This window comes from Ranitomeya variabilis, chromosome 4 (assembly GCF_051348905.1).
Source record: "Ranitomeya variabilis isolate aRanVar5 chromosome 4, aRanVar5.hap1, whole genome shotgun sequence".
Taxonomy (NCBI): Eukaryota; Metazoa; Chordata; class Amphibia; order Anura; family Dendrobatidae; genus Ranitomeya; species Ranitomeya variabilis.
In genome coordinates, this window is record NC_135235.1 from 623,701,353 (window position 1) to 623,721,439 (window position 20,087).

The 20,087-nt window shown below is 42.3% G+C and overlaps 1 protein-coding gene across 1 annotated transcript; it reads right to left on the reverse strand.

Annotated features, from left to right (window-relative positions):
• Window positions 1-17,193: 17,193 nt before the first annotated feature.
• Window positions 17,194-18,771, reverse strand: LOC143768134 (E3 ubiquitin-protein ligase TRIM39-like). Its single transcript, XM_077256821.1, has one exon. It carries the CDS (start codon window positions 18,769-18,771, stop codon window positions 17,194-17,196), a length of 1,578 nt encoding a protein of 525 aa, XP_077112936.1.
• Window positions 18,772-20,087: the final 1,316 nt, after the last annotated feature.

Genomic DNA, 20,087 nt, shown 5'->3' on the forward strand with positions numbered 1-20,087 from the left:
AGTAGTCCTGTGCCCTTAGCAGAGAAACACCCCCAAAACATAATGTTTCCATCTCCATGATTGACAGTGGGGACGGTGTTCTTTGGGTCATAGGCAGCATTTCTCTTCCTCCAAACTCGGCGAGTTGAGTTAATGCCTAAGAGCTCAATTTTTTACTTATCTGACCACAGCACCTTCTCCCAGTCACTCACAGAATCCTCCAGGTGTTCATTGGCAAACGTCAGACGGGCCTGCACATGTGCCTTCTTCAACAGGGAACCTTGCTGGCACTGCAGGATTTTAAACCTTTATGGCGTAATGTTTTACCAATCGATTTCTTGGTGACTGTGGTCCCAGCTGCCTTAAGATCATTAATAAGTTTCCCCATGTAGTTTTAGGCTGATCTCTCACCTTCCCCATGATCATTGATACCCCATGAGGTGAGATTTTGCACGTTGCCCCAGATCATTGTCGATTGACAGTCATTTTATATTTCTTCCATTTTCTTACTATTGCACCAACAGTTGTCTCCTTCTAACCCAGCGTCTTACTTATGGTTTTGTAGCCCATTCCAGCTTTGTGCAGGTCTATGATCTTGTCCCTGACATCATTATAAAGCACTTTGGTCTTGCCCATGTTGTAGAGGTTAGAGTCTGACTGATTAATTGAGCCTGTGGACAGGCATCTTTTATAGGGCTATGTGCCCACGATTCAGAAATGCTGCGGAAATGTCCGCAGCATTTCTGCAACTCCCTGCAGTGGGTAAAACGCATGCATAATTAGCTTTTTCCTTTTAATTGCACTTTTCAAAGTGATTTGAGCCATAGTGCTTGACAAGTGTGACCAACTTTTTACTATTGATGCCGCCTATGCAGCATCAATAGTAAAAATATATATTGTTAAAAATAATAAAAAAATAAAAAATATGGTTATTCTCACCTTCCGATGGCCCCGATCTCCTCCGCGGCGCTCCTGGTACGTTACGTTCCCAGGGATGCTTTGCACGAAGGACCTTTGTGACGTCATCTCAGGTGATTCGCGCAATGCATCCCTGGGAACGGAAGCCGCCACGTGCACCGCTGAGAGGCGGGAGGACTCCGGGGTCCATCAGAAGGTAAGTATATCTCTATTTTTTATTTTATTTCTTTTTTTTTACAGGAATATTGTACCCAGGGCCTGAAGGAGAGTCTCCTCTCCTCCTAACCCTGGGTACCATCCGCACATAAAGCGCTCACTTTACTCATGGTGGGCATAGCCACATGCATAAAGTGAGCGTTTCAATGCAATCCTATGGCGGCTCAATCACCGCGATTATGCAGAAATAATGAACATGCTGCGGATTTTATCCGCAGCATGGGCACAGCAACTGCGGAATCCCATAGGTTTGCATGGGAATGCGTTTTTTAAGCTTTTGTTAAGCGTTTCTGCTGTGGCGGAAACGCATAAAAAACGCAGCGTGGGCACACAGCCTTAAGGTGACTATGTAAGACAGCTGTCTTTAATGCAGGTAACGAGTTGATTAGGAGCGTCTAACTGGTCTGTAGGAGCCAGAACTCTTAATGGTTGGTAGGGGATCAAATACTTATTTCTCACTGCAAAATGCAAATAACATTATATAATTTATACAATGTGATTTTCGGGATTTTATTTTTGATATTTTATCTCTCCATGTTAAAATTAACCTACCCTTAAAGACGTGAATAGTCTATAATTTGTAAGTAGGCAAACTTACAAACGCAGCAAGGGATCAAATAATTATTTCTTTCACTGTATATACAGAGCTCCTGTGCATAATGTCACCGGTGATCCCTGTATTACCTGGTACTATATGCTAAATACAGAGCTGCTGTGTATGTCACCGGTGAGCCCTGTATTACATGTACAATGACAATGTATACTGCTTACTATATACAGAGCTCCTGTGTATAATGTCACTGGTAATCATTGTATTACCTGTACACTATGCTAAATAGAGCTCCTGTGTATAATGTCACCAGTGATCACTGCATTACCTGTCCTATGTATAATGGCACTTATGGTAATATTAGTATTGTTTTGTTTGTTTTTTAATTAATGATCAGTATTGTAGTATTTGGTCGCTATGTGGTGGTAATATGTGGTCTGGTCATGGTGTGGCGTTATTTTTGCCTTGTATTCATTCACTATGTGGTGGTAATATGTGGTTTGGCCATGGTGTGGCATGGCTGTATTTCTCCCTTGTATATAGTCTTGTTCATTTTAAAAAATGTACCTGATACATTCCTGTAATGAAAAATAAATAAAAATAATAAAAAAAAGTACAGCATATAATGGATGGTTAATATGTTAGAGTAAGGCCCGGCCAAAAGAGTTTAACCTTGTCGTGGTGGCAGCTTAAAAAATCTTTGGGGGAAAACAAGCTGATGGCTGTGTGTGACATGGTGTTCGATGGGAACCATTAATATGTGATTAGTGAAGACATGGTGCAGAAGTGGAGTGTTTCCAAGATTGTGTGGTGGGACTGTGGAATGTTCAAGGGGTGGAGGCGGAGCTGGGGTGGAGTCTCAAGGGGGCCCGAAAATTTTGCCAGTATAGGCCCTGAAATTCCTGGTGGCAGCCCTAGGAAGCACACGAATATTACCACCATAAGGTGACCATATAGTGATGGACACTAGTCCTGCAGAACACACATCTGATTATAGTACAGATGTAGATGGTGACTTACAAATGACGTTCTTTCTAATGGAATCATTCATTGATCACATCTTTTCCATCTGGCCCAGACCGACATGACAACTTCTTCCAGCCAGGACTTGTCTGCAGAGATTACAACAAAGACACATTTGACTCACATTTCCAGCACCGTCCCAATGTATTCCCAATCTGACGGCTACCCCACTACTGAGCCGCTGCTGCCGCATGTGTCCCTATTACTGCACCTACTGTGTAGTGCAATAACAGTACTTATCTTACTGCCCCATATAGCAATGTTCTCCACTGTGCCCCTTACATAATGATGCCTCCTTTGTGCCCTCCAAGATGGTAAAATTGCCCCCTAGAAAATATTAATTTCCTGTTCAAATGCCCTAGAAAACATTGTCCACATTTGCCCCTTCTGTAGACAACAGAGAGTGGTAGAGCAGGGAGATCATGTCTCCCTGCTCTACCCCTTAGCTAAAGTATCGGTGTGCTGCTGGTGTCCATTTTCAAAGTTCCTCCAGCAATATGTGTGTCCCTCAGGCGTATGCATCAAGCAATCTTCTTATCCACTGCCTCTCCCTGTGTTCTATTCTGTTATGTGAACAAAGTGCAAAAGAGCAAACCATCCAGTAATGCAAAGTTAAAAAAGGACTTAATTCTCAATTACTCTCGAAGGCATAATACAAAAGAAAGGCTTTCAATGTTTAAGTTTAGTAGCATCCTGATCAGCTCGACCCTGGGTTTCGCTGTCAAAAGCTTCTTCTGGGGCATGGTCAGCAACTCTGCATCAGTTATATGGTCCCCACCCACAAATCACATTGCATAAATGTGAGACATCTATCCAAAAAGCATATCTCTCACACAATGTTAGTATAAAAGAATTCCAGAATGTTATGGCGCTTTCTGAAAATATGAAATAAAAGTACTAATTGAAAAACCTCCCCATTTAGTTTTCTCACAATCCATTAGTCTAGGTACATTCCCATGGAACTTTAATTTTCCTTCACACTGATGATATACAAGATCATGTTCAAGGTTATCCATAACCCCCTGTTCAGATTTTCATGGTACCGCAAATGCTTTTATCCCAGTATAAGAAGCCATGAGCCTAGTGTACTTCCTCCCTATGTCATGGGACTTTAAAATGGCAGGTTGTAGATATTAATCCTAACTATTCAGATCTTTATGGTAGTGGGACTGTGAGTTGTCATATAGGGAACATGTCACCAACCTTATAACAACTCGCTCTCTTCTGGGAAGGATTTCTACAAGATTTCGGAGGCTGAACTGAAAAAGAGGGACAGGAGTACAAGTTGGAATCCAAGCAAGATTGGAGCATGTTCACAATGGCCATAAAACGGGCAACCCAAGACAGCTACAAAATTAAATAATACCCTGCTATAAGTAGAAGCAATAATGCAAATAAATAACATTGGGTACTTGGTAAACACGGTTTTGGATTTTAACCCCTTCACCCTGAAGCCTGTTTTCAACTTCCTGATCCGGCCATTTTTTTCAATTCTCACCACTGTCACTTTATGAGGTCATAACTCTGAAACGCTTCAACGGATCCTGGTGATTCTGAGAATGTTTTCTCGTGACATGTTGTACTTTATGGTAGTCGTAAAATTTCTTCGATTTGACTTGCGTTTATTTGTGAAAAAAATTGGAAATTAGGCGAAAATTTAGCAATTTTCAAAATTTAGTTTTTATGCCCTTAAATTAGAGAGTCATATCATACAAAATAGTTAATAAATAACATTACCCACACGTCTGCTTTACATTACCACAATTTTGGAAACACAATTTTTTTTGTTAGGAAGTTATAAGGGTTAAAAATTGACCAGCGATTTCTCATTTTTACAACGAAATTTGCAAAACCATTTTTTTTAGGGACCACCTCACACTTGAAGTGACTTTGAGGGGTCCATATGACAGAAAATGCCCAAAAGTGACACCATTCTAAAAACTGCACCCCTCAAGGTACTCAAAACCACATTCAAAAAGTTTATTAACCCTTCAGGTGCTTCACAGGAACTTTTTTCACAACATTTTGACTTCAGATCCAATTTGTTTTATTTTACCAAGGGTAACAGGAGAAATTGGACCACAAAAGTCGTTGTACAATTTGTCCTGAGTACGCTGATACCCCATATGTTGGGGTAAACTATTGTTTGGGCATATGGCAGAGCTCGGAAAGGAAGGAGTGCCATTTGACTTTTCAATGCAAAATTTGCTGGAATTGAGATCGGACACCATGTCGCGTTTGGAGAGCGCCTGATGTGCCTAAACAGTGGAAACCCCCCATAAGTGACACCATTTTGGAAAGTAGACCCCCTAAGGAACTAATCTAGATGTGTTGTGAGCACTTTGAACCTCCGAGTGCTTCACAGAAGTTTATAATGTAGAGCCGTAAAAAAAAATCATATTTTTTTCACAAAAAATGATCTTTTCGACCCACATTTTTTATTTTCCTAAGGGTAACAGGAGAAATTGGACCCCAAAAGTTGTTGTCCAATTTGTCCTGAGTACGCTGATACTCCATATGTGGGGGGGAACACTGGCGCACGGCAGAGCTCGGAAGGGAAGGAACGCCGTTTGGAATGCAGACTTGGATGGATTGGTCTGCAGGCGTCACGTTGCATTTGCAGAGCCCCTGATGTGCCTAAACAGTGGAAACCCCCCACAAGTGACCCCATTTTGGAAAGAAGACCCCCTAAGAGGAACTTTTCTAGATGTGTGGTGAGCACTTTTAACCCCCAATTGTTTCACTACAGTTGATAACGCAAAGCCGTGAAAATAAAAAATCCTTTTTTTTTTCTACAAAAATTATTTTTTAGCCCCCGGTTTTGTATTTTTCCAAGGGTAACAGGACAAATTGGACCCCAAAATGTGTTGTCCAATTTGTCCTGAGTACGCTGATACTCCACATGTGGGGGTAAACCCCTGTTTTGGCGTACGGGAGAGCTCGGAAGGGAAGGAGCACTGTTTGTTTTTCAACGCAGAAATGGCTGGAATTGAGTTCGGACGCCATGTCGCGTTTGGAGAGCCCCTGATGTGCCTAAACAGTGGAAACCCCCCAATTCTAACTGAAGCCCTAACCCAAACACACCCCTAACCCTAATCCCAACCATAACCCTAATCCCAACCGTAAATGTAATCCAAACCCTAACTAGCCCTAACTTTAGCCCCAACCCTAACCCCAACCCTAACCCTAGCCCTAACCGTAACCCTAACCCTAATGGGAAAATGGAAATAAATACATTTTTTTAAAATTTTATTATTTTTCCCTAACTAAGGGGGTGATGAAGGGGGGTTTGATTTACTTTTATAGCGTTTTTTTTGCGGATTTTTTGGCAGACAACACACACTAAAAGACGCTTTTTATTGCAAAAAAATAGTTTTTGCATCACCACATTTTGAGAGCTATATGTTCTGTCCATTTTAACAAGGACAGTGTTTTTTGCTGTGTTCTAGCACCACCCAGTGGTGATTATATTTATAACCTGTGTTTTTAGTAATAATTAGAGTGTTGCATTGTGGGATTGCACCAAGGTATAATGGGATAGGGAAACTCCATTTTTCTCTCTGTGACTTCCCTAGACACACGTGTTATCTGCTGTGTTGGAACTACCTCACTTGCTTGCCATCCTGGTTAAGTTTATCCGGTAAGATTGTTATCCCTGTTCCTGCAATGTAGTGTTGTACAGAATGCGATTAACTGTATAGCAGCCAGTACATAAGAAATGTGATCATCAGTGACCTGCTGTATGTAGTTATATATAGAAGTTGCATCATCCTGTATATTTTGCCTGCTAGTTGTAAAGTATCAGTTGTTTTGTTATTTGGCTCAATACTTATCCATATTATTTATATTCTTATAGTTTTACCACGCTCATGTTACCAATAAACAAGTTAGACTACAGAGAACAGTCTGCTTATTTGGGAGACAGAAGTGGTTTATGCCGTATGTCAGATCACACACCGTATCAACGTGTATGAAGACAGAACAGTAAAACAGAAGCTAGACGCCAGCGATAGCAGTAAAATGGAGGCTAGACGCAAGCGATAGCGAATACCATTTACGGAGCCGCTTGTACCCTCACCGCAGTGCACTCACTACAAGGTCTTTCACCCCCGGAGCTTTTTCCATTTTTTCGTTTTCGATTTTCGCTCCCCTCCTTCCCAGAGCCATAACTTTTTTATTTTTCCGTCAATATGGCCATCTGAGGGCTTATTTTTTGCGGGACGAGATGCACTTTTGAACGATCCCATTGGTTTTACCATGCCGTGTAACAGAAAACGGGAAAAAAATTCCAAGTGTGATGAAATTGCAAACAAAGTGCAATCTCACACTTGTTTTTTGTTTGGGTTCACCAAATGCTAAAACTAACCTGCCATTATGATTCTCCAGGTCATTACGGGTTCATAGACACCTCACATGTCTATGTTATTTTTTATCTAAGTGGTGAAAAAAAATTCCATAATTTGCTAAAAAAAAAAAAAAAAGCGCGATTTTCCGATACCCGTAGCGTCTCCAGTTTTCGTGATCTGGGGTCGGGTGAGGGCTTATTTTTTGCATGCCAAGCTGTCATTTTTAATGATACCATTTTGGTGCAGATACGTTTTTTTGATCGCCCGTTATTACATTTTAATGCAATGCCGCGGCGACCAAAAAAACGTAATTTTGGCGTTTTGATTTTTTTTCTTGTTACGCCATTTAGCGATCAGGTTAATCCTTTGTTTTTATTGATAGATCGGGCGATTCTGAACGCGGCAATACCAAATATGTGTAGGTTTGATTTTTTTTTTTTTTTTATTTTGATTGGGGCGAAAGGGGGGTGATTTGAACTTTTATATTTTTTTATATTTTTAACCCCTTCGCGACATGCGCCGTACTAGTACTGCGCTGCCGGCACTGCATTTGTGCCAGCAGCAGTACTAGTACGGCGCATCGATCACCGCGGTCTCGCGCTGAGCGCCACGGTGATCGGGTGCGGGTGTCAGCTGTATATGACAGCTGACACCCCGCAGCAATGCCCACGATCGGCGCTATCGCCGATCGCAGGCATTTAACTCCTCTGATGCCGCTGTCAATAGTGACAGCGGCATAGAGGGGGATCGCGCAGGGACGGGGGCTCCCTGCGCTCTCCCACCGGAGCAACGCGATGAGATCGCGCTGCTCCGGTGACCTGGAAGGAGTCCCCGGATCCAAGATGGCCGCGGGACTCCTTCCGAGTCATGAGATGACCTAGCTTGCCGGCGCCTGCTGAGAGTTCCTAATAGCAGGTGCCGGCAAGCCTCTGCCCTTGCCTGTCAGATCGGTGATCTGACAGAGTGCTGTGCACACTGTCAGATCGGCGATCTGTGATGTCCCCCCCCCTGGGACAAAGTAAAGAAAAAAATGTCCACATGTGTAAAAAAAAAAAAAGAAAAAAAAAATTCCTAAATAAAGAAAAAAAAAAAAAAAATTCCCATAAATACATTTCTTTATCTAAATAAAAAAAATCACACAATAAAAGTACACATATTTAGTATCGCCGCGTCCGTAACGACCCCACCTATAAAACTATATCACTAGTTAACCCCTTCAGTGAACACCGTAAAAAAAAAAAACGAGGCAAAAAACAACGCTTTATTCTCATACCGCCAAACAAAAAGTGGAATAACACGCGATCAAAAAGACGGATATAAATAACCATGGTACCGCTGAAAATATCATCTTGTCCCGCAAAAAAAAAGCTGCCATACAGCATCATCAGCAGAAAAATAAAAAAGTTATAGCTCTCAGAATAAAGCGATGCAAAAACAATTATTTTTTTACATAAAATAGTTTTTATTGTGTAAAAGCGCCAAAACATAAAAAAATTACATAAATGAGGTATTGCTGTAATCGTACTGACCTGAAGAATAAAACTGCTTTATCAATTTTACCAAACGTGGAACGCTATAAACGCCCCCCCCTAAAAGAATTTCAGGAATTGCTGGTTTTTGTTCATTCCGCCTCCCAAAAATCGGAATAAAAAGCGATCAAAAAATGTCATGTGCCCGAAAATGGTACCAATAAAAACGTCAACTCGTCCCGCAAAAAACAAGATCTCACATGACTCTGTGGGCCAAAATATGGATAAATTATAGCTCTCAAAATGTGGTGATGCAAAAACTATTTTTTGCAATAAAAAGCGTCTTTTAGTGTGTGACGGCTGCCAACCATAAAAATCCGCCCAAAAAACGCTATAAAAGTAAATCAAATCCCCCTTCATCACCCCCTTAGTTAGGGAAAAATAATAAAATTTTAAAATATATATTTCCATTTTCTCGTTAGGCTTCTTTCACACTAGCGTCGGTACGGGGCCGTCGCGCTGCGTCGGCCCGACGCATACTGTGCAAGCGCCGCACAACGGGGGCAGCGGATGCTGTTTTTCCACGCATCCGCTGCCCCATTGTGAGGTGCGGGGAGGTGGGGGCGGAGTTCCAGCCGCGCATGCGCGGTCGGAAATGGTGGACCGTCGGCACAAAAAAGTTACATGTAACGTTTTTTGCTGCCGGCGGTCTGCCACAACACGACGTGTGTCAATACGTCGCAATGCGTCGCTAATGTTAGTCTATGGGGAAAAAACGCATCCTGCAGATGACTTTGCAGGATGCGTTTTTTCGCCAAATGACGCATTGCGACGTATGCAAAAAAACGCTAGTGTGAAAGTAGCGCTAGGGTTAGGACTAGGGTTAGAGCTAGGGTTAGGGTTGGGGTTAGGGCTGGGGTTAGGGTGGGGGTTAGGGTTTCAGTTAGAATTGGGGAGTTTTCACTGTTTAGGCACATCAGGGGCTCTCCAAAGGCGACATGGCGTCCGATCTCAATTCCAGCCAATTCTGCTTTGAAAAACTAAAACAGTGCTCCTTCCCTTCCGAGTTCTCCTGTGCGCCCAAACAGTGGTTCCCCCCAACATATGGGGTATCAGCGTTCTCAGGACAAGTTGGACAACAACTTTTGGGGTCCAATTTGTCCTGTTACCCTTGGGAAAATAAAAACGTGGGGGCTAAAATATCAGTTTCGTGGAAAAAAAAATATTTTTTATTTTCACGGCTCTGCGTGATAAACTGTAGTGAAACACTTGTTGGTTCAAAGTTTTCACAACACATCTAGATAAGTTCCCTGGGGGGTCTAGTTTCCAATATGGGGTCACTTGTGGGGGGTTTCTAGTGTTTAGGTACATCAGGGGCTCTGCAAATGCAACATGACACCTGCAGACCAATCCATCTAAGTCTGCATTTCAAACAGCGCTCCTTCCCTTCCGAGCTCTGTCGTGCGCCCAAACAGTGGTTCCCCCCAATGTATGGGGTATCAGCGTACTCAGGACAAATTGGACAATAACTTTTGTGGTCCAATTTCTCCTGTTACCCTTGGGGAAAAAAAAATTGCGGGCTAAAACATCATTTTGTGGAAAGAAAAAATTATTTTTTAATTTTCACAGCGCTACATTCTAAATTTTAGTGAAACAATTGGGGATTAAAAGTGCTCACCACACATCTAGATAAGTTCCTTAGGGGGTCTTCTTTCCAAAATGGTGTCACTTGTGGGGGTTTCCACTGTTTAGGCACGTCAGGGGCTCTCCAAACACGACATGGGTTCCGATCTCAATTCCAGCCAATTTTGCATTGAAAAGTCAAATGGCGCTCCTTCCCTTCCGCGCTCTGCCATGCGCTCAAACAGTGGTTTATCCCCATATATGAAGTATCAGCGTAATCAGGAGAAATTGCACAACAACTTTTGGGGTCCAATTTATCCTGTTACCCTTGGGAAAATAAAAAATTTGGGGCAAAAAGATCATTTTTTGTGAAAATTAATATGAATTTTTTTTACGGCTCTACATTATAAACTTCTGTGAAGCACTTGGAGGTTCAAAGTGCTCACCACACATCTAGATTAGCTCCTTAGAGGGTCTACTTTCCAAAATGGTGTCACTTGTGGGGGTTTCCACTGTTTAGGCACATCAGGCGCTCTCCAAACACGACATGGGTTCCGATCTCAATTCCAGCCAATTTTGCATTGAAAAGTCAAATGGCGCTCCTTCCCTTCCGAGCTCTGCCATGTGCCCAATCAATGGTTTACCCCAACATGTGGGGTATCGGCGTACTCAGGACAAATTGTACAACGACTTTTTTGGTCCAATTTCTCCTGTTACCCTTGGTAAAATAAAACAAATTGCATCTGAAGTAAAAATTTTGTGAAAAAAAAGTTAAATGTTCAATTTTTTTTAAACATTCCAAAAATTCCTGTGAAGCACCTGAAGGGTTAATAAACTTTTTGAATGTGGTTTTGAGTACCTTGAGGGATGCAGTTTTTAGAATGGTGTCACTTTTGGGCATTTTCTGTCATATAGACCCCTCAAAGTCACTTCAAGTGCGAGGTGGTCCGTAAAAAAAATGGTTTTGCAAATTTTGTTGCAAAAATGAGAAATCGCTGGTCAACTTTTAACCCTTATAACTCCCTAACAAAAAAAAATTATGTTTCTAAAATTGTGCTGATGTAAAGCAGACATGTGGGAAATGTTGTTTACTATATTATGAGATATAACTCTCTAATTTAAGGGCATAAAAACTAAAAGTTTGAAAATTGCTAAATTTTCATAATTTTCGACAAATTTTTGTTTTTTTCACAAATAAATGTAAGTCATATCGAAGAAGTTTTACCACTATCATGAAGTACAATATGTCACGAGAAAACAATGTCAGAATCACCAGGATCCGTTGAAGCGTTTTAGAGTTATGACCTCATAAAGTGACAGTGGTCAGAATTCTAAAAATTGGCCCTGTCACTTAGGTGAAAACAGGCTTCGGGGTGAAGGGGTTAAACACTTTTTTTTTTTTAATTTTGGCATGCTTCAATAGCCTCCATAGGAGGCTAGAAGCATGCACTACACGATCGCCTCTGCTACATAGAGGTGAAGCACAGATCACCTTTATGTAGCAGAAATGCAGGGTTGCTTTGAACGCCGACCACAAGGTGGCGCTCAAAGCAATCGGCCATCAACAGCCATAGAGGTCTCAAGGAGACCTCTGGTTGTTATGGCAATGCACCGCTGACCCCCGATCATGTGATGGGGGTCAGCGGTGTGAGCACTTCCGGACGCGCGGCCGGGAGCGCTAGTTAAATGCCGCTGTCAGCGCTTGACAGCGGCATTTAACTAGTTAATGGGCGCGGGCGGATTGCGATTCCGCTCGTGCTCATTGCGCGCACATGTCAGCTGTACAAAACAGCTGACGTCGCGGCTTTGAGGTGGGCTCACCGCCGGAGCCCACCTCAAAGCAGGGGATCTGCCAGCTGACGTACTATTCCGTCAGCTGGCAGAAAGGGGTTAATAAATATGTTAAAAAGAAGAGGTCCCAAAACTGACCCCTGTGGTACCCCACTGCTAACCGTGACCCAGTCCGAGTGTCCTCCATTAATAACCAACCTTTGTTTCCTATCCCTGAGCCAGCTCTCAACACACTTACACATATTTTCCCCTATCCCCATTATTCTCATTTTATGTATCAACCTTTTGTGTGGCACCATATCAAAAGCTTTTGAAAAGTCCATATACACTACATCTACTGAGTTCCCTTGGTCCAGTCTGGAACTTACCTCTTCATAGAAGCTGATCAAATTAGTCTGACATGAACGGTCCCTAGTAAACCCGTGCTGATACTGGGTCATGAGGTTATTCCTCTTCAGATACTCCAGCATAGCATCCCTTAGAATGCCCTCCATGATTTTACCCACAGTAGAGGTTAAGCTTACTGGCCTATAATTTCCGAGTTCAGTTTTTGTCCCCTTTTTGAATATTGGCACCACATTTGCTATACGTCAGTCCTGTGGTACAGACCCTGTTATTATGGACTCTTTAAAGATTAAAAATAATGGTCTATCAATGACTGTACTTAATTCCTGCCGTACTCGGGGGTGTATCCCATCCGGGCCCGGAGGTTTGTCAATTTTAGTGATTTTTAGACGCTGCCGTACTTCTTGCTGGGTTAAGCAGGTGACACTTAATGGGGAATTTTTGTTATCACTGATCATATTGTCTGCCATGGGATTTTCTTGTGTAAATACTGATGAAAAAAGTCATTTAGCATATTGGCTTTTTCCTCATCCTCATCCACCATTTCCCCCAGACTGTTTTTAAGGGGGCCAACACTTTAATTTTTTTAGTTTCTTACTATTTATGTAGTTAAAGAATATTTTGGGATTATTTTTACTCTCTCTGGCAATGAGTTTCTCTGTTTCAATTTTTGCTGCCTTGATTTGCTTTTTACAGAATTTATTTAATTTTCTGTATTTATTTAATGCCTCATCACTACCTACTTCCTTTAATTCTCTAAATGCTTTCCTTTTGTCCCTTATTGCGCCCCTTACAGCTCTATTTAGCCATATTGGTTTCCTCCTATTTCTAGTATGTTTATTCCCATACGGTATATACTGTGCACAGGTCCTATCCAGGATGCTAATAAACGTCTCCCATTTTCTTTGTGTATTTTTATGTCACAGGATATCGTCCCAGTTAATTGCACCAAGATCATCCCTCATCCGTTGGAAATTTGCCCTCCTGAAGTTTAGTGTCCTTGTCACCCCTCTGCTACACATCTTATTAAAGGATACACGAAAACTTATTATTTTGTGATCACTATTCCCCAAGTTATTTTTCCCCCTCCCCTTATCTCCACCCACAGGGACTCTACATTTTCATTAGATTCACCTATATTATCACGCAGGATGGGTTTTAAGGTCGATTTTACATACAGACACACCCCACCCCCTCGCTTATCTGTACGGTCATTTCTGAAAAGGCTATAGCCCTGCAAGTTAACAGCCCAGTCATGGCTCTCATCCAGCCATGTTTCAGATATCCCCACCATGTCATAATTATGCTCCAACAACATTAATTCTAATTCGTCCATTTTGTTGGCGAGGCTTCTGGCATTAGTATACATGCACTTGATGTTCCTCTCTGTACCTCTATTCTTTCTTAAATTATTAACTGTTCTAACCCCACCCCCCATGCCACCCCCAACTTCCTTATTTGTGCCCAGGTCTCTATCTGCACTATCTTCCCCTCCTATAAATTGAATACCCTCCCCCCAATCCCTAGTTTAAACACTCCTCCAACCTTCTAGCCATTTTCTCCCCCAGCACAGCTGCACCTTCCCCATTTAGGTGCAGCCCATCCCTAGCGTAGAGCCTGTAGCCAACTGAGAAGTCGGCCCAGTTCTGCAGGAACCCAAACCCCTCCTTCCTACACCAATTCTTGAGCCACTTATTAACCTCCCTAATCTCCCGTTGCCTCTCTGGCGTGGCACAGGCAGTATTTTGGAAAATACCACGTTGGAGGTCCTTGCTTTCAGCTTGCAGCCTAATTCCCTGAAATCATCTTTAAGGACCTTCCACCTACCTCTAACTTTGTCATTTGTGCCAATGTGCACCATGACCGCTGGGTCCTCACCAGCCCCTCCCAGTAATCTGTCCACCCGATCAGCGATGTGTCGGACTCGAGCGCCAGGTAGGCAGCACACCGTCCGACGATCCCTGTCTTTGTGACAGATTGCCCTACCTGTTCCCCTAATAATTGAGTCCCCCACTACCAGCACCTGTCTGGCCTGCCCTGCTCTCCTATTTCCCTCCTTACTGTAGCAGTCACTTCTCCTGCTTTCAGAGGACATGCCTGGCTGCAGCAGTGCTACCCCTGTACTGGCACCCCCCTCATCTGCCAACTTAGCAAACTTATTGGGGTGTGCCAGATCAGGACTAGCCTCCCTGGCACTCTTCCCTCTACCCCGCTTTCTGAATGTCACCCAGCTAGCTACTTCACTGTCCTGCAGCTCCATCCTACCATCCCCCCCCCCCATCTATCCCATTGAGCGTCTGCTCTGTGAGCAGAAGACTCCTCTCCATATTGTCTATGGATCTCAGTGTTGCCAGCTGCACATTTAGATCTAGAATCTGGGCTTCCAAATGCTCAACGTGCTCACATCTCGCACAGCAGTATGCACCCTCGACCGGCTGGTCAAGGACTGCATACATGTGGCAAGATGTGCACTGGATGGCATTAACAATAGTGGAGCACATTTCCTAATGGGGATTGCACCAGACAGAAACGTTAAATAAAAATAAATACAAAGTATTAATAAAATACAGACAGTAATTCAGCAATTCCTCCCTTGGAAACTCCCTATATCCAAAGTCACTGAATCACAAGTCACACTCACCGCCGTTCACACTTAGGGTACCGTCACACAGTACCATTTCCATCGCTACGATGGTACGATTCGTGACGTTCTAGCGATATCGTTACGATATCGCAGTGTCTGACACGCAGCAGCGATCAGGGATCCTGCTGAGAATCGTACGTCGTAGCAGATCGTGTGGAACTTTCTTTCGTCGCTTGATCACCCGCTGACATCGCTGGATCGTTGTGTGTGACAGCGATCCAGCGATGTGTTCGCTTGTAACCAGGGTAAACATCGGGTAACTAAGCGCAGGGCCGCGCTTAGTAACCCGATGTTTACCGTGGTTACCAGCGTAAACGTAAAAAAAACAAACAGTACATACTCACATTCCGGTGTCTGTCCTCCGGCGTCTCAGCTTCTCTGCACTGTGAGCGCCGGCCAGCCGGAAAGCGAGCACAGCGGTGACGTCTGACGTCACCACTGTGCTTTCCGGCCGCTGTGCTTACACAGTGGAGAGAAGCTGAGACGCCGGGGGACAGACACCGGAATGTAAGTATGTACTGTTTGTTTTTTTTACGTTTACGCTGGTAACCAAGGTAAACATCGGGTTACTAAGCGCGGCCCTGCGCTTAGTAACCCGATGTTTACCCTGGTTACCCGGGGACTTCGGCATCGCTCCAGCGCCGTGATTGCAACGTGTGACCGCAGTCTACGACGCTGGAGCGATAATCATACGACGCTGCGACGTCACGGATCGTGCCGTCGTAGCGATGAAAATGGTACAGTGTGACGGTACCCTTACACTCAGGTCACACTCAGCTCGTTCACACTCGCTAAGCTGAAGATTTAAAGATTTTTTTTTTCCCTCAGCAACAATCCACCTTGCTGTTCAATGCTCTACCAAAAAAAAAAAAAGTAGTAGTTATATTCTTGTACATAGGAGCAGTATTATAGTAGTTATATTCTTGTACATAGGTGCAGTATTATAGTAGTTATATTCTTGTACATAGGGCAGTATTATAGTAGTTATATTCTTGTACATAGATGCAGTATTATAGTAGTTATATTGTACATAGGGCAGTATTATAGTAGTTATATTCTTGTACATAGGGGGCAGTATTATAGTAGTTATATTCTTGTACATAGGGGCAGTATTATAGTAGTTATATTCTTGTACATAGAGGACAGTATTATAGTAGTTATATTCTTGTACATAGGTGCAGTATTATAGTAGTTATATTCTTGTGCATTGGGAAAGTATTATAGTAGATATATTCTTGTACGTGGGAGCAGTATTTTAGCAGTTATATTTTTGTACATAGGAGGCGGTAATATAGTGGACGCAGGCTAACCTTTTTTTCGTGAATGAGACGATCTAGGAAGACCAATTGTTGAAGCAAAAAATTGGAAATGGGTCGGTACATGCTAAAGTAAGAAGTTTCAAGGCTTTATTCACTGGTCTAATTAAAATTAGAGCAAAAACATTGACAACACTTAGTCATAACATAGCGATATACAGTGATGCACATTATATAGGGAAAACATTTGAATAATTACAAATTTATGTTGCGCTACTATTGATTTGTGATATTGTTAGTAAATTCATTCCTACAATAAAATGTTTGTTGGGGGGATTACATTTATATCTCGTCGAGCACCTACCTTGGGAATATTCTGTGTCAGTATGTTCAGCAATAGTGATAACAAAAACAGTTACTTGTATGTAGAATACAAGAAATATAGATGTGGTCATAAAATATGCTCCTGTTTTTGTGTTATTCATAAGAACGGTAGTTGAGTCGTACACTAAACCCCCCTCACCCAAGATACCCCAATGTAGGAGCTGTAATACTACATTTGTTGTGTACATCACTTCCCGTCCGCAATATGTCGGGTCCACGACTGGTCCTTTTAGAGAGTAGAAGACGCTTATCTGATGTAGATGGCAAGAGTCGTAATGTTTTATCATTTCACTACGGCACCTAAAAGTGGCACGTCTTCCTTTAAGGTCCAAGGTATAGAAAGAGTTAATCCACCAGTAAAACGATAACCTCTGTCAAAAAAAATATTCAACCCTGAAACTTTGTTTTTTTTTCAACATGCAACATATGTAGTAAAAAAAAAGAAAAACATCCCCAAGAATGCAGATCACCAGAGAAAAGCATGTGCAGACACTGAACAAGCAGGGATTTCTTTTTGTAACTCTCATGGTGTATAAAGGCGTATGTATATTATTAAAAAGCGTTTACCCCATAAAATGCAACTGAGTAATGTGTGGAAAATGACCAGTCAATATTGCCGTTGGGTCGTGCATATTATTGGGGATCACCCTCAGTTTCTTAGCCTGACCCACCCTTTATCGTAAACGGCAAACGCAGCATGAAGGGGCTGCGTGAAGGCAATAGTTATGGTGTGTATGTGAGCGATGGGGTCACTCAGCTCATAAAATGATAACTTCCCAGCGTCATAATTAAGATCTATTCTGATTTTTTCACACACAATCTTGTGCTTTATCTTGATTTCTTTATCATTGTATCTTATAAAGTAGTTGTCACCATCCCTGCGTAGGCCCAAAGACTTCTTATTCTTCCCAATAATAGCTAGAGGTCCTCTCCTCTCCACACTGGCATACGCTACACCAAGTCTCCATCCCCCTGACTTGCAAGTATCCATATCCCAGTAATGATGACCGGATGTAAAACTCCTGGTACTTATTACTTTGGCATCTTCAAATCTTTCCGGTGTTTCCGGACGGTTCTGGTGTACTTCTGAACAAGATACTGTTTTCAGGTCTCCAGACACGCAGATGTTGTTGGAAGCAGAGTTGATGTCTAATAATATCTCCGTAGCCTTGTTGGTTGGGATATCTTTAATCTGGCCAACACCATCCATAATTTCAGACAAACCTTTGTCTACCATCTTTAATACCCAAACCTTATCGAAGTTCTCTGCATCATTGGTGATTTTATCAACTCTCCTGCATATGTCCATCATATCAAGGTCAGAGAAGTAATTGACATTATCAGTTTTTTGGTCCTGTAGGAGATTTAGTGGATCGACAGAGTTGCACAATTTCTCAATGTGATGGATCTTTCTGGACAGTTCAGTCCTTTTCCTGTCCAGTTGGGATTTCAGATCGGAGATTGAGAGTGACGTCTGTTCTTCACGTCTTGCAATCTCGTCCAGGACTCTGTTTGCTACAACCTCCAACAGCCTCTTCTTTTCCTTAAATGTGACATTAACAAACTCTGTTAAATTTGCTGATTTTGCCGTCCAGTCCTGATTGTGCGTCTGAAGATTTTGGATTTTTTCATCAACGTCTTCCCTTATTAAAGCTCCTTTTGCTATTACACTTTTCAGTTTGTCCATTTTCTTCCTAAATGCTTCATTCATATCGATCACCTGGTGTTCTCGATGTTCTCCATTCAGCAAACACGAAAGACAGATACAAACATTTTCATCGCAGCAATAATATGCAAGGGTCTTCTGGTGAGAGGGACATTTCTTCATCCTTAGGGATCTAAAAGGCTCCATTAAGACATGTTCTCGGGACTTGCTGTGGACTCTCAGGTGGTTTTCACACAGGGAAACCTCACAATGCAAGCAGCATATAACAGCGGGCACAGGAGCGTCTATACAACTAACGCAGAATATCTCTGTCTCAGGTTGAGTAGAATGGAAATATTCCACTATGTTACATAGCTTTAGGTTGCTTTGCAATGCAGTACACTCCAGAAATTGTCCTCTGCAGTCAGGACAGCTGTAGACTTCAGAAGCCTCCTGTGATTCCACCACTCGATCAATGCAGACCCGGCAGAAGTTGTGTCCACATCTTAGCAGTACAGGATCTGTGTAGATGTTTAAGCAGATGGAGCAAGTTAGCTCGTCTTTTAGGGCTGCAAACGCCATTGCAGAAAACAGGATAGTAATCACGGTGAGGCGGGTCTTAACTCGTTTGCTTTCGAACACGTGATGCCAATGCCTCTATTAACTCTATGTTCTCCAGAAAGTCTTCTCTTCTCGAAAACTTTTATATATGGAATTTTACTTTGGTTCGGAGAAGTACAAAATTGTATATGCGCATCATATAATTTCTGAGACCAGTAGTCCTAGGACAACCCATTTTAGTCAGTATAATGCTCCTAGAGAAAATAGGGTTAATCATACTCTCTCTTATGATGGCTTTACAGACAGGCTTGATGTTGAGGTCACAGCTCTGTAAGGATCATATCACTTCTTGCCTTTTAAAGTCACCTGTAATCTGTACAATTCTATTGAAAACCAAAATTGAAATATTTTTGGGTGGAAAAATAAAACTAAAGAACTAAACCTGGGTGCATAAACATACTTTGAAATATCCTTTTGAATTTATGACCACACTCAGTCTTTTTGGGTAGGAGTCTATCAGCCTGGCAAATCTAGGATTGGCAATCTTTGCCTGCTTTTTCCTTGCAGTAGCTACATATCTGATATATTGCGAGGGCATCTCCTGCGTACAGTGCCCTCTTCAGGTCACCCACAGATTGTAAATTGGATTCAGGTCTGGGCTCTAGCTGGACAATTCCAAAACCTTCATCTACTTATTGAGAGGCCATTCTTTTGTTGATTTGGAGGTATGCTTAGGGTTGTTGTCGTGATGGAAGATTAAATTCTTCTTCATCTTCAGCTTTTTAGCAGATGCTTGAAGTTTTTGATGCAGAATTGACTGATATTTGGAACTGTTCATAATTCTTTCCACCTTGACTAAAGCCCCAGTTCCTTCCACCTGTTGAAAAACAACCCCAAAGCATAATGATGCATCTACCATGCCTCACTGTGGGCATGGTGTACTTGTTTGGACTCATGTCCAAAAAGATCGCCTTGGTCTCATCATACGATAAATACATTTTCTCACATGCTTTTGCCAGAGTTGATGTCGGTTTTGGCAATTTAGTAGGGCTTGGATGTTTTTCTTTCTGTCTTGCCACTTTACCCCATAGGCCAGTCATATGAAGAGTATGGGAGATTGTTGTCACATTAAGTACACAACCAGTACTTGCAGAAATTCCTGCAGCACCTTTAATGTTGCTTGTAGGCCTCTTGGCAGCCTCTCAAAACAATTTTCTTTTATTGTAACCAGTTTTTTTTTAGGGACATACAGTTCTAGGTAATGCCATTGTTGTGCCAAATTTATGGAATTAATGAGAATCACTTTTAAGGGAACCTGGCAGCTGATACATTCTACC